This window comes from Cupressus sempervirens, chromosome 2 (assembly GCF_028749045.1).
Source record: "Cupressus sempervirens isolate cs-2001-9-10 chromosome 2, ASM2874904v1, whole genome shotgun sequence".
Classification (NCBI taxonomy): domain Eukaryota; kingdom Viridiplantae; phylum Streptophyta; class Pinopsida; order Cupressales; family Cupressaceae; genus Cupressus; species Cupressus sempervirens.
In genome coordinates, this window is record NC_143119.1 from 479293085 (window position 1) to 479307487 (window position 14403).

Genomic DNA, 14403 nt, shown 5'->3' on the forward strand with positions numbered 1-14403 from the left:
ATGACATGGAAAGCTATAATGATCTGTGTGTTGTATAGCTGCAACTTCTTCAACTTGGAGATGCGAATTTGGATTTGGTAGTCATGGGGTGTGGTCCAGCAGGGATGTCACTAGCTGCAGAATCAGCTAAGCAAGGTCTGAATGTGGGTCTTATTGGGCCTGATATGCCATTTACTAATAACTATGGTGTGTGGGAGGATGAATTTGAAGGTATGTATTTGTTTGATTTTGTTAAGTTTAATCCTGGATTAAAATATAAAATCTGGCCTGAAATCATAGTTGGTAGATTAATGTAAAGAAAGAAAAGAAGGAAAAATTGTGAAGAAGCTTTATGACTTACAGCCCTAATTTTCCTGTTAATTTGTGTCTGGATAGGGTTTCAAATCATTAACTGCTAGTTATTAGTCTCATTTTAAATAGTAAAATCCTGGAATGGGCAGAAGCTGCTGTAATTCACATCTGGAAGTGAACTAATCAATACAGTTTCTCTTTCTTATAAAAAGACTGATGTTTTTGAAAGATGATTTATTCTACAGTTGATTATTAATACTAAAAATTGATTTTTCATTTTTGTGAAGGATACTGTGGATTAGTCCACTTTCTCTTATATAGATGCAAAACCTTAGGGAGCATGTTTCATAAATGTTCCTACCAACTTGATACTTCCTCCACCATCTCCCCGTTCCTTCCCCTCACATTTATTTTTATGTGGCATTCCCTCCCTCTCTTCCTCTATACGTAGATAAACATATTGTTGGTAGGTAGCTATTCAGGTACGTAGATAGATAGATAGATAAACCAAGCATCCCATTCGGTAGAGATTTATGCACCATTGCACCTTTTCTTTTCATTTTGGTAAAGAGAACATGTAATTTTAATAAAATGGTTACAAGCTTACAGAAATCCCTTGCACTCTTAGCTTATAGAGGTAGATGTATTCTTCTAGAAGAGAGTGCCATACTTACATACTAAACAGCAATTATCACAATACTTTCTGTTTTTAAGAGTAGTTTTGAACAGCAAAGAGACTATCAAAGCCATGCAAGGTTCCTATTGACGGGGCATTGTTGCTTGCTAGCATGAGTCTTAGGGGTAATATGTCTATTGATGTTCCACAGCCACCCAACGTTACCATGAGTACCACCATTATCATGAAAAGTTCAATATTCCATTTGTGAAGCACTGGCATTAGCATTGAAGTTCTTGGCTGAATGAGACCATTTGGTAAAAATGCTTTGCTAAATTGAATTAGGCAAAGTAGATTCCTCCCTTCACATTTGGTCTGTAGTGAGATTATTTCACTTGCTTCATTATAGTTGAGTACGTTTTGATTTCAATAACCCAGAATTGAGATACCTTGTTTACTTCTAGAGAGATTATCCTTGATGGCTTCTTGATTGTTGAGCAACATGTTGCAAAAGCATTGTGTATTGCATTACTCGGAATTTGGATCTTTGAGATTGTATGGCCTTTAGGGATCCACTAAGGGATTCATTGATGCTCTATGAACGTAGGGCATCTTGGTTTTCAAAGGATTGAGGGACATTTATCATCATCAATATTGCAGTGGGGAACATGCGTTGGAATGAGATCTTATTCATAGCTTCTAGAACTTTAGGGAAATGAAAAGTTCGTCAAATCTAAGAGGTTAAGTTTGAAATGTAGTGGTTTCATTGTTAGCAGACTAAGATATAGAGATTACTTAGTAAGCCAAAAGTTTCCTGCTAAATGAACACTTTTTAAGGACTTGTTGAAACTTCAAATCTAAAAAATACTCAAGTTTTTGAAAAACAAAACATAAATTTAATGCAAAATACAGCTACAAAATGTATCAAATGAGTTTGGTGGGACTTCTTATTGGTGTAAATCTCAATTTCAATATATCTTGATAATGCAGAGTTTGAATTACAGTGTAGTACTGCTTATACTCTAATTTCTTGTTGTTGATTGTTGAATGAGATAATGAACTCAAAGGAAGAAAACTAAAATATAATTGAAACTGATATATATAATAGTCTGCGATGAGAGAGAGTTCGATTGCTATGTTGATTGATCAACTTCTCATCGCAGACTATAATATATATATGCGGACAAAGTAGTGAAAAGTCACGATGGACAGTCACGTACGATAGTAGTGAACAGTCACGATGGCACTGAAGCCCGACAATCATGATGGTTTGATTTCAAGACAGTATGCACACGGATTATTATCTGCCGATAACAAAACCTTTTGTGAGTACAATGTGCCGTCGGCTGTCGGAGTTCATACAAAATGATTAATATAACATTACATTATTTAGATTCTTAATATAATCTTATGTGTGTGTGTGTGTGTGTGTGTGTGTATATATATATATATATATATATATATATAAATATATATAATTAATGAATCAATTATGTAATATTAAACTTAGATCTATATATATACAAAAGTATAGATACAATTTCACACAAGCTAACATTCTTAACACTCCCTCTTTAGCAAGGGAAATTGAAATAAGTTTAACTTACACAATAAGGTGTAATCATCATAATGTTTTAAACTAAGAGAGGAAAAACCACAATGGATTTTCATGGTGTCCGGCAAGATCCGGCCCAAAGAACCATGAAGGTTATCAATGTGTCCGGCAAAATCCGGCCCGAAGAACAAGGATAACCCTAACTTCAAAACAATGGGTTTTCATGGTGTCCGACAAGGTCCGGCCCAAAGAATCATGAAAGTTATCAATGTGTCCAGCAAAATCCGGCCCGAAGAACAAAGATAACACTAAATTCAACCATTGTTTGAAGACAGATCAACTAAAATAAAGTCGTCACTTTATAATAGGATCAAAACACATGAAAGGTCGTTACCTTACACAAGAAAAGTCATCACTTTTCACAATACAAGCTTGCAAGAAAAATAATTTGTATTCATGAATATTAGATAATAAATGCTTTACAACAATGTCATACCAAGTTTTCCTCGAAAGTACACAATTTTCAACTTCGCAAAAGGTTTGGTGAAAATATCAACATTCTGTTCATTTCTACTAATATAACTTAATTTAATGATATCTCTGCCAACCATGTCTCTTATGTAGTGATAGGGAGTCTCGATATGCTTTGATCGATTGTGAAAAACTGGATTTTCTGACAGCTTGATACAACTTTGATTATCACAATGAATCATTGTTGGTTTTAGAGGTTTTCCAAATAGCCCAAATAGTAGTTTCCTTAACCAAATTGCTTCACGTGCTCCCATGGAAGTAGCTACATACTCAGCTTCAGTAGAACTCAAGGCAACAACTGGTTGTTTTCTGCTGAACCAAGATATCATTTCTGACCCAAGACTGAAGCAACAACCTGTAGTGCTTTTTCGGTTAGAGGAGCAACCTACCCAATCTGAGTTAGTATATCCTTCCAGATTTATCTCAACATTTTCATACTTTAATCCAAAGCCAATAGATCCTCATAAATATCTTAAGATATGTTTTGCAGCAATTAGGTGAATCTTCTTAGGTTTACACATAAAATGACTAAGGACATTTGTAGCATAGCATATGTTAGGTCTAGTATTCACAAGATACATAAGAGATCCAATTATCTGTCTGAAGAGAGTGGGATCAATGTCCTTAGATTTTGATGCTTCTTCTTTTAGCTTGTATAAGTTTGTTTCAATTGGAATAGATAAGGGCTTACTATTCATCATTCCAAATCTAGTCAGAATATCTTGAGTGTACTTTCCTTGATGTAAGAAAATGGAGTCTTTTTTTTGATTAAGTTCTAATCCTAAGAAGTAGTGTAGTAACCCTAAATCTTTCATTTCAAATTTAGCTATCAGATCTTGTTTACATTTTTCAATTAATTTATCATCACCTGTTAGAACAAGTATTAACATCTCATCATTTGAGGTTTTGAAGTATATGTTTGAGTCGACTTCATTTTTTGAGTATCTAAGTTTGGATAGATAGTTGTCTATCCTTTCATACCAAGCTCGAGGGGCCTGTTTGAGACCATAGAGTGCTTTCTTGAGTTTACATACATACAATTTTTTATCTTTTACAGTGAACCCTTCAGGTTGTTCTATGTAGACTTCTTCATTAATGACCCCATTTAGGAATGCAGTTTTTACATCCATCTGATGAATCTTCCATCCTTTTGATGCTGCAATTGCAATAATTGTTCTTACATAAGTGTAACGAGCTACTGGAGCAAAATTTTCTTCATAGTCAATGCCAGCTTTCTGAGAAAATCCTTGAGCAACAAAATTAGCTTTGTGTTTCTCAATGCTTCCATCAGCGACATATTTGATTTTGTATAACCATTTTGAAGATACAACTGATTTGTCTTTAGGCCTAGGTACAATATCCCAGACATTGTTCTGAATTATGGAATTGTATTCTTCCACCATGGCATCTTTCCACTCTTGTGAATTTAGAGCTTCTTCAGCTGTTGATGGTTCAGTTTTGTTTAGCTCAGTTATAAGAGCAGTATAACATGATTGATTTCGAGTTCTCTTGTTTTCTTTTGAGATATCATTTGGTTCTACATTGTTTTCTTCAAGCATCTTCCTTGCCCATAATGGTCTTTTCTTCGTATTAGTTATATCTGGTTCTCTTTCTTCAGATGTGTGCTCCCTCTGATTTTCAGTTTGACTAATCTCCTCGTCATCTGAGTTTGGTTCATCTTCTATGCCGGTTGAAAGTTTTAAAGTAGAGTCCTCTTCAAAAATTACATCTCTACTTATTTCAACTGATCTTTGTCTAGGAATATAAATTTTATAACCCTTGGAATTTTCACTATATCCTATAAATATACCTCTTTTCCCAGAAGGTTCAAGTTTAGTCCTCTTTTCTTTGGGTATGTGTATATAGATTGGACATCCAAATATTCTAAGATGACTTAAATCTGGTTTGGTCGCCGAGAAGACTTCTTCAGGTGTGGTATTCTTTAAAATTGAATGTGGACATCTGTTTTGAATGTATATTGCAGTCTTAGAGGCTTCTGCCCAAAATGAGGCATGCATATTTTGATCATGTAACATAGCTTTTGTAGCTTCAATGATGGTTCTATTTTTTCTTTCTGCGACTCCATTTTGTCGAGGATTATAAGGTGCTGTATACTCCCTCTTAATCCCAACGGAATTGCAAAAACTTTTGAAGATTTTAGATGTATATTCTCCTCCATTGTTTGATCTTAATGTTTTAATTCTTTTATTTGTCTGATCTTCTACTACTGTTCTGAAAGTTTTGAATTTTGATAGAACTTAATTTGATTCTTTGACTTTCAAGAAATAGATCCAAGTCTTTCTAGAAAAATCATCAATGAAGGATATATAATAAAGGAAACCTCCTAGAGATGGTGTGGGCATGGGTCCACAAAGATCTGAGTGGACTATATCCAAGACTGATTTTGACTTATGTTCACTAGAGGGAAAAGGTTATTTTATGATTTTCCCTAGGGCACACCCTTTGCAAGTTCCTATATGAGACGAGTCTAGTTTAGGAGTACCAGAAGTGATCTTATCTAAATTAGGAAGTGAACTAAACCCAATGTGCCCAAGTCGTCTATGCCATAATTCCTTAACATTGGATGTTTCATGACTGAGGGCTTGTATTTGAATATTGATTAATCTATATGATGTTCCAAATCTGGACCCTATGATAATAGCACTTTTCATATTTGAGTTATTAGGCTAGTATAGTACTTTGTCTTTGTTGAAGGTGACATGATATCCATCATCGGTTAGACTTGAGATAGAAATTAGGTTTCTCGTTATGCCTGGTACAAACAAAACATCTTTAAGATTAAGTGTAGTTCCATCTTTTAATTTTATAGAACAGGTCCCAATACCTTTTACAGGATAGGTAGAGTTGTCTCCAATTGTACTCCTTTAGTGATATGAGTTCCAAATGTATCAAACATATCTCTGAATCTAGAGATGTGACGGGATGCACCACTATCTATGATCCGAGTTTCTTTGTTTGAATTTACTTCACTTGAAAGTGCGGAATAGTATAGTTGATTTTCATTTTCTTTTGTTTCAGTAAGGGAGGCTAGAATTTCCTCTCTCTGGACAGTTTCTAAAGGTGTGTCCTATCTTCTCACACTTATAACACTTAACTTGAGAATGATCTTTATTTTTAAAATTCTTTTTATTATTATTGAATTTCCTCTTTCGTTTATTTGAGACAGTGTGAAGAGCTTGATTTTCTCCCTCTTGATTTGAAGTGATGCCTCTAGAGATTAACCTTGATTCTTCTGCTATGTATTCATTTTTCAACAGATAAAAAGTAGGAATTGAAGGTTTGCTTACCACTTGTATGAAGGTATCCCAAGACATTGGTAGCCCTCTCAGAGCTATTAATGAAAGTTCTTGATCTTCTATTTTGTTTCCAATGGAAGATAATTGTTTCTTCGTTTCAGAAATTTTCTCAAAATAAGATTGAATAGAATCTCCTTTTTCCATTTTAATATTCAGTAATTGAGATTTTAAGGTGATTAGTCTACTTGAGTTATTTATCTCAAATGTATTTTTTATGATCTTGAATACTTCATATGCACTTTTGATATTTGATATAGAAGGAAGGATGTGATCGTTTACTAAATTGACAATGATTTTCCTTGCTTTATTATTATGTCTTTTCCAGGTGAGTCTTTCAGATTCATCTTGAGGTATTGGGATATCTTTTTCAATTTAGTTTTCTAGTTCCAGTTCTTCCAGAATTGTAATGATGCGAGTTTTCCAAGAGAAAAAAATTGATGCACCTTCAAGTCTATCTTCCACTCTGACGTTATTTGTCATTATTTCTTCCTTCAATTGAAATTTGAGATTTCTCAACCAACTAGGCTCTGATACCATGTAAAGTTTTAATATGCTGAGGTCTTCTTATTGGTGTAAATCTCAATTTCAATATATCTTGATAATGCAGAATTTGAATTACAGTATAGTACTGCTTATACTTTAATTTCTTGTTGTTGATCTTTGAATGAGATAACGAATTCAAAGGAAGAAAACTAAAATATAATTGAAACTGATATATATATAATAGTCTGCAATGAGAGAGTTTGATTGCCGTGTTGATTGATCAACTTCTTATCACAGACTATAATATATATGTGCGGACAAAGTAGTGAAAAGTCACAATGGACAGTCACGTAGGATAGTAGTGAACAGTCACGATGGCACTGAAGCCCGATAGTCATGATGGTTTGATTTCAGGACAGTATGCACACAGATTATTATCTGCCGATAACAAAACCTTTCGTGAGTACAATGTGCTGTCGGCTGTCGGAGTTCATACAAAATGATTAATGTAACATTACATTATTTATATTCTTAATATAATCTTATGTATATATGTATATGTATAATATTATATATATATATAATTAATGAATCAAATATGTAATATTAAACTTGAGTATAGATCTATAGATACAATTTCACACAAGCTAACATTCTTAACAAATACAGCTACAAAATGTATCAAATGAGTTTGGTGGGACTTTGGGGGCATCGCCCTTAATAAGATTGAATTGCATACTATTTGCATATTTTTTTTAGAATGCAATGAACAATGCTTACAAATCTGAAAAACAGAACATTTTTGGAGTGTTCAAACATTGACATGGCCAAATAGGGTTCGTAAAAGAGAAAAACTACATCTTTGCTGCATTATTTCTATGTTTTTGGCATGGTGAGTCAAGCTATTCGACTTGCCAAGATTTTGGTGATTGCTTTTTAAAAAACTTGGGACTTGGACTCGGTGAGTTAAACTCACAAAGACTCGTTGACAATAAATCGTGTTAGTGCTCAACAAGTGCTCAGTGAGTTGGCGAACAATGAGTGATTTTGTTCTTGACAATTTGGATGATGCTTGCAGTTGAGGATGATATTAAGGGATTGAAAATCAGCCTAGCAATACAGTTGATTGTTGTGGGTGTTATAGGGTCTTTCTTTGATTGTCTCCATCCTCAATAATTACTATTAGAGTGATGTGTCTGTGTGAGAGGCAATTAATTTTTAGAACTTGCTTTTCTCTTGTAAGTGACAAGAGTTTGGTGACTAAGCTGCAAACATTTACAACTGTAACAAAACATGCATTCAAACATTTACAATTATAGCATTCAAACATTTACAATTATAGGCCATGACAATCTCATGGAGATTTGAGTGATGTGTCTATGTGAGAGGCAATTAATTTTTAGAACTTGCTTTTCTCTTGTAAGTGACAAGAGTTTGGTGACTAAGCTGCAAACATTTACAACTGTAACAAAACATGCCAATATTAATAGACCTCTTTTCCATCCTTATGCTTCTTCTCAATACATTTTAATTCTGATTTGGGTGTGCCGAGTATTGTGTAACTTGTAATATCTCTCAACCCTATGGAATTTGATATTGTTGTACCTATATGAAGATTTTCAAAACATATCTTTCCATCCTTGTGACCAATAGGGCTGGCCTGCGTTGTCAACATTAAAACACTATATATGCATGATACAATTTACCATTGTAGCATTCAAAGAAAAGATAAAGGTGCTTGGAGGAATTGGTGGTATCAATATGAAATAGAACTGCCTTGGTTAATTTGAAGAATCTAAGTGGCGAGTTCACCATTGAGGAGTTTTCTCAACATTCAAGTGGCAAGGGAGAAAGAAAAGCATTTCTAGGGGATAGATTTCAAGGGTTATATGAGTGAAATTGTATCGTTAGGTACCAGAGCTGCATGCCTATGGGAGTCTAGACAGCCCTTTAGTGACATGTGGGCAGAAACCAATCTCTTGGATGTAGCATGAATGATGAAAGTGGGTAAAGTAAGTGATTTATCAGCTTAAAGGACCATTTCAAATGAGAATCTGACATGTTTTAGAGGAGCTAGAATCTCAAAAACGGTTTGTGTATCAAACTGCTACTTTTAGCCTTTTAGGCTTTTAGCAATGGTTATTTTTGTCGGGTTTGGTGGTTCTGTTTCATGATAGAGAGTTGAGAGCCTAGTTTTTGGTTGTTTTAGTTGTTACGAATTTATTTGTAGGGTTAGCTTTGCTTGAAAGTGGCTATTTTTCTCTTGTTTTTCAAGAGATTTAAGCATAAAGGATAACACTTTGAGTACGTAACTTCAATAAGAGTTGCCATTATGCCTATGTTGTTGGAATACCACTTTTTGTGTTGTTTGAGTTTGCTTTACTATGTTTGTTGTTTTTTTTAATTGAATTCAAAGTAGATTATAGTGTTGTTTGTTTTGGTTTTATTTTCCATCTAGGTTGTAACTTTGCATGCAAACTTCCTATTTAGTCCATGAACCTGTATGTTGTTGATCTTTAGTTGTTATCCCTCTAAAATTGTGTTCATGTCTACTTATTGGTCTCTGTTTAGATAGTGGAAGGTTTCCTTATTCATCTTTAGAGTTAGTTGTAATCATTCAATGTTTGAAAATATCACTTGTGAGACGAGTTTATGCGTTTTGTTTACATACTTGAGGCAAAGAGATAGACGGATAATTACTTCTTTTATGCAATCCCTAAGAGACTATTATATCATGTTAGTCTACTTATCTTTTGTGTGTAGCTTAGTCCATAGGGTGGTTTATCTCAAGAAGCTTCCCCTTACAATTTGAAGAGAGGTTTTACCCCACATATTGCTCAAGATGAAGTTATTTGAAAAGATGAATTCTAAACACTAATGAATGTATAGTACATTTGTTACTTGTCTAAGGGAATTCGGAATATGATCAAATATTAAATCCCATTTTATGTTGACAAGGTGATTTCATCACTTTAGGTTCACTTAATGCCTACTTGTAGTGTTGCACTTAGTGAAAATAGTAAGCTATGGGATCTGCGAGATGATTTAGAACCTGAATTAGGATATGATTTTCAGCCTGCTAATAATTAGAGTTCACTTTATGATGTGAATTGGTTTTCTTCCTAGGCAAAGAGATAACTAGACAGACAAATACTTCTTTTATGCAATCACCAAGAGAATATTATATAATGTTATTCTGCATATCTTTTGTGTGTAGCTTAGTCTATAGGGTAGTTTGACATCTCAAGAAGCTCCCCATACAATTTGAAGAGAGTTGTTACCTCACATATTGCTCGATATGAAGTTGTTACAAAAGAGAAAATTCTAAACAGTAACAAATGTATAGGAAAAATTGTTAGCTATTGTCTAAGGGAATTTAGATATAATCAATATTAAATCCCATTTTATGTTGATGAGGTGATTGCATCACTTTAGGTTCAACTTAGTTCCTAGTTGTAGTGTTGCACTTGGTGAAAATAGTAAGGTATGGGATCGAGGAGAGGATGTAGAACCTGAATCAGAATATGTTTTTCAGCCTGCTAATACTCAGATTTCATTTTATGATGTGATTGGTTATTCTTCCAGGGGACTTTTAGATATGAAATATACAAATGGGGAGATAAAAGGAGAATGCATTTGGGGTAATATGACACTAGGAAGCATAATCATTCCTGACTACATTAGGAATAGTTTGGGTATGCAATTTTCACAATTTCAATTGAAAATTCTTTCTTCGTTGGTACTGGCTTTCGGTTGCCCCATTGTTGTATGAAGTTTGGTCTTGAGTTTTGGTGTGGGCCAATAAGTGGGACTTTCACAAATTACTTTTTGATGAGTTGAAAATCTAGACTTGCACAAGGGGGCATCTTTGAATGAGACATGTGAAGACAACTCAAATGACATTGTTGCTAGGTAAGGCTAATATGAGCACAAGTTAAATTTAAAATTTAAAATATCACTTTGTATACTTCAATACCGAAATCCATTCTTGGATAACAAGATCGGGTTTTTATCTCATTTTAGGTGCATTGTGGGAAAGGATTGGTGCAAAGGTGCCAAATTAAATCTGGAGGGTATTGTGATTTGTGTCTTGCACGATTTGTGTCTAGTACCACCTGCATGGTGCTTTAAGATGCAAGTGCAATTAGAGAATGATTAAGCATATTCACTGCAAGAAGTGCAACAGGTTGTTAGTGCAAAGGTTGAATAGTCTTGTTTAATTTCATATTCATTACAACCTTTGTCTTTGTCATAAAAAAACCTCGGGTATAGTCTTATCTTACACTACTTTAGAGGTGGTGGATTTCATAGCTATATAGGGTCCAATCCCAGCTATTTTTTGCTTTAATGCTTTAGCTGGAAATCCTAACTACTTTTGTTTTTTCTTTTTCTTTTTTTATTTTTAATAAAATTAGAATGTGTAGATGCTGATTTTTTTCATCTATAAGATATTGCAGCATAATGTCTCAGTCTATTGATACCCTAGGGATAGGTCCAATTAGAAGTTAAGGACTGGAAACATGTAATCCCCAAATCAAAATAAAAGTAAAATGTTTTCATTACAAAACAAAATATAGTGGGGGAGGTATTCATTGGTTGAAGTATCACCTTGACAAATACCATGCCATGATGCCAAAACATGCACAAGAGTACCCATTGAAGTTATATGTTCAGTGCAAGTTTAATTAGAGGAATTTGAAGAGAGAATCAAAACCAAAAGAAAATGGAAGAAATGGAAAACACTGATGGAGAGGCTTCTTCAATTCCTTGGCCTCCATTTCTTGCATCTGCAAGTAATGGTAGTGCATGTGAGCATTGAGCCTTGGATTCATAAAAGAAATCCAAATTAGAGTGTGTTGTGATGTGGAGCCTAATCAGACTAAGAGGTTAATTTCTCTCACTTTATTCGGCGTGATTTCCCCCCAAATTATTACTACGGAGGTTTGTGGGCAGCGCCCCTGTGAGGTCTTGGGGCAAAGCCCCAGATGCACTCCCTATAGCAGTACAGGGTGTGGTCGAGGGGCAACACTCCTGCAAGGGTTTTCAAGGGTAGCGCTCCCGAAGCAAAAAATGAATTTACTATTGTAAAAGGCATCTGCTGCTATTTTTCTATTGGATGACTTATTCTAGCCCTAATTTTTTAAGCGGCAAAAAGCTTGTATAAAATGGCTTAGGGTTAGGGATTTCATTAATGTATGATGAGATTGTAGCTTCTTGCAATGGTATTGAGTTGTAAGGGATTGCGGATTGTAATCATTGGATAATAATAATATTGGACTTACTGTTGGTGGATGTAGCCCAAGGATTGAGTGAACCACGTTAAATCTTTGTGTCTTGTGTTCTCTTCTGTGCGATTTTTTCTAATATTAGTTATATTTGCATGTAATTGTTAATTTTATCTGTGGTTAATCCTAACAAATTGCACTTTTTGTTCTACCTGTGACGTGGTTGCCCAACGATCACTTGAGATCATGGGTTGGTATAAGGAGAAGCATGATGTTGCGAAAAGTGCAATTGGAGTTTTTTGGTTCCACAACACTATTCCATTTCATGCAGCAAGGTATTCATTATTATTTTGATTTCTATGTCTTGAGTTTTTTCTTTTAAGAGTATGCCACATTAGTTATTTAATTTCTAAAGTTCAAAGTAAAACGTAATACTTACATTGTTTATTTTATTTGTTTTAGGTCTCCTTATTGGCAAATTATGATGGATGATGTTACTATTTGTGTTGCGTGGTTCAAGATGCCTAATGATGGGGAGCTAAAAGGTCCTATTGAAAGTCAAAAAGTGGCTGATGTCAAATCCACAATTGCAAAGCAGTATGAGGTATGGAGGAGAAAGGGTTGATCCATCATGATTGATGATTGGTCTGATGGAACATTGCTGAATTTTCTTGTCTCCTCATCAACTAATTATACTTACTTCTTTGTAAAGTATATTGATTTAGTGGTAAAGTTTTTCAATTTTATTTTACTAAATCGCTTCTTTTCTTTCACAAGTGGCACAATGTTTTTGAAGTTAATTAATGCTTGAGGAAAAATGAAAATCGTTATCTTTGTGAGGTCTTGGAGGAAGTGGGTGAGAAGAATGTGGTACAAATAGTCATAGATAATGCAAAAAGACACCCTACCTTATTTTGGAAACCTTGTGCTACTCATTACCTTGATCTCATATTGGAGGATCTTGACAAACTTCATTGAATCAAAACATGTGTAGCACGCAAGGAATATTTCAATATACATTTATAATCATACTTGGGTCCTCAATCTTATGAGGACTTATACAAATAAGAAATAGTTGGCTCATACAAAAATTACCCGATTTGCAGCCAATTCTCTCATGTTGCAATCCTTGCTTGAGTCTAAGGCTGGTTTGAAATGCATGTTTGTGAGGAGTGGACCACATCATCATATGCAAAGATTACTAAAAAGATTGAGACAACCGATTGGGTTTTTGATGAGCATAGTTTTTGGCAATTGACCTAGGAGATTGTTTGTTGTCGGTAAAGTTATAAAATAGCCGATGGGTAGATTAGCATGTTGTCGGTAAAGTTATAAAATAGCCGACGGGTAGATTAGCATCCGAAAGGACGCATGACAGTTGAGTCATCCCATCGGAATGGTATATGTATATCGTCCGAAATGGACTTTGGATCATTGTTGTAATCATCATTGGAAGCACTATGTAATCTCTTTGGCATATATGAGAAATAATAAAAGTACTGCTGTGTTACATGTTCTTGTCTATTGTCTATATGCATTAAACTATTTACCCCATACGGTAAACATTTGGCGCCGTTGCCCCATGGACCTGGAACAGAGACAGGAATGAAGACCAATGCCGAATCAGCTGAACAAAAATAAGAATAAGTTAAAGGAAACAGATGAAATACGCACCGCACAAGGGAATTTAATTTTGGTACAACAGGCTGAATGCGGATGGAGGTTCAAACAGATTGCCGACGGACACCGAAGCACCAAGAAATTGTTGGAAGACTCGATAGCGGTTGGATTTGGTGGAAGAAACAAGGGAGGAATTTCTTAACCTGTATACATTGAGGGAAGAGAATCCAGACGGAAGGGAATTAACTCGCACGGCTTGGAGTGCCGAGGGAGCATGAGTGTTGAGTGAACTCTTCGTCCGCGATACACTTTCGGAATGAACAACTTCGCTTAACAAAGACCCTTTTTCACCAAGTATTGCGGTTGTTGGAAATAAGACGGCTGTCCGAAACAGCGCAAGTGTGCAGAACAACGTGGTTGAGCAGAACAACGCGGGTGTGCAGAACAACGCAGGAGTGCAAAACAATGTGGGCACATAACAAGTACCTCCAACTCGAATAGTAATGGCTGGACCGAAGGAAAAATTGTCAAAGTTTAATGGTGATGGAACAGCCGATCCAATCAGATACTGTAAGATATGCAAAACAATTTGGACGGCGAATGGTGTAACCGACACAGATGAATGGGTCTGACAATTTCTAGAAACCCTAAGGGGTGTAGCAATTGATTGGTTTGCCGACACCAATCCCCAAAAATTAACTTCTTGGGTAGCAGTTAAAAAGGAGTTTATCACTGAGTTTCAATTGCTGCGAGACGACAATGAGA

At 35.1% G+C, this 14403-nt stretch overlaps 1 protein-coding gene across 2 annotated transcripts in view; it reads left to right on the forward strand.

Annotated features, from left to right (window-relative positions):
• The window catches only part of LUT2 (Lycopene beta/epsilon cyclase protein), a 227188-nt gene that overhangs the window by 84684 nt on the left and 128101 nt on the right, over positions 1 to 14403 (forward strand). For both annotated transcript variants that reach the window (XM_089814295.1, XM_089814294.1), the window contains exon 3: positions 39 to 210. In XM_089814295.1, coding sequence (XP_089670421.1) covers positions 39 to 210 — 172 coding nt within the window. The remainder of the gene's footprint in view (positions 1 to 38; positions 211 to 14403) is intronic.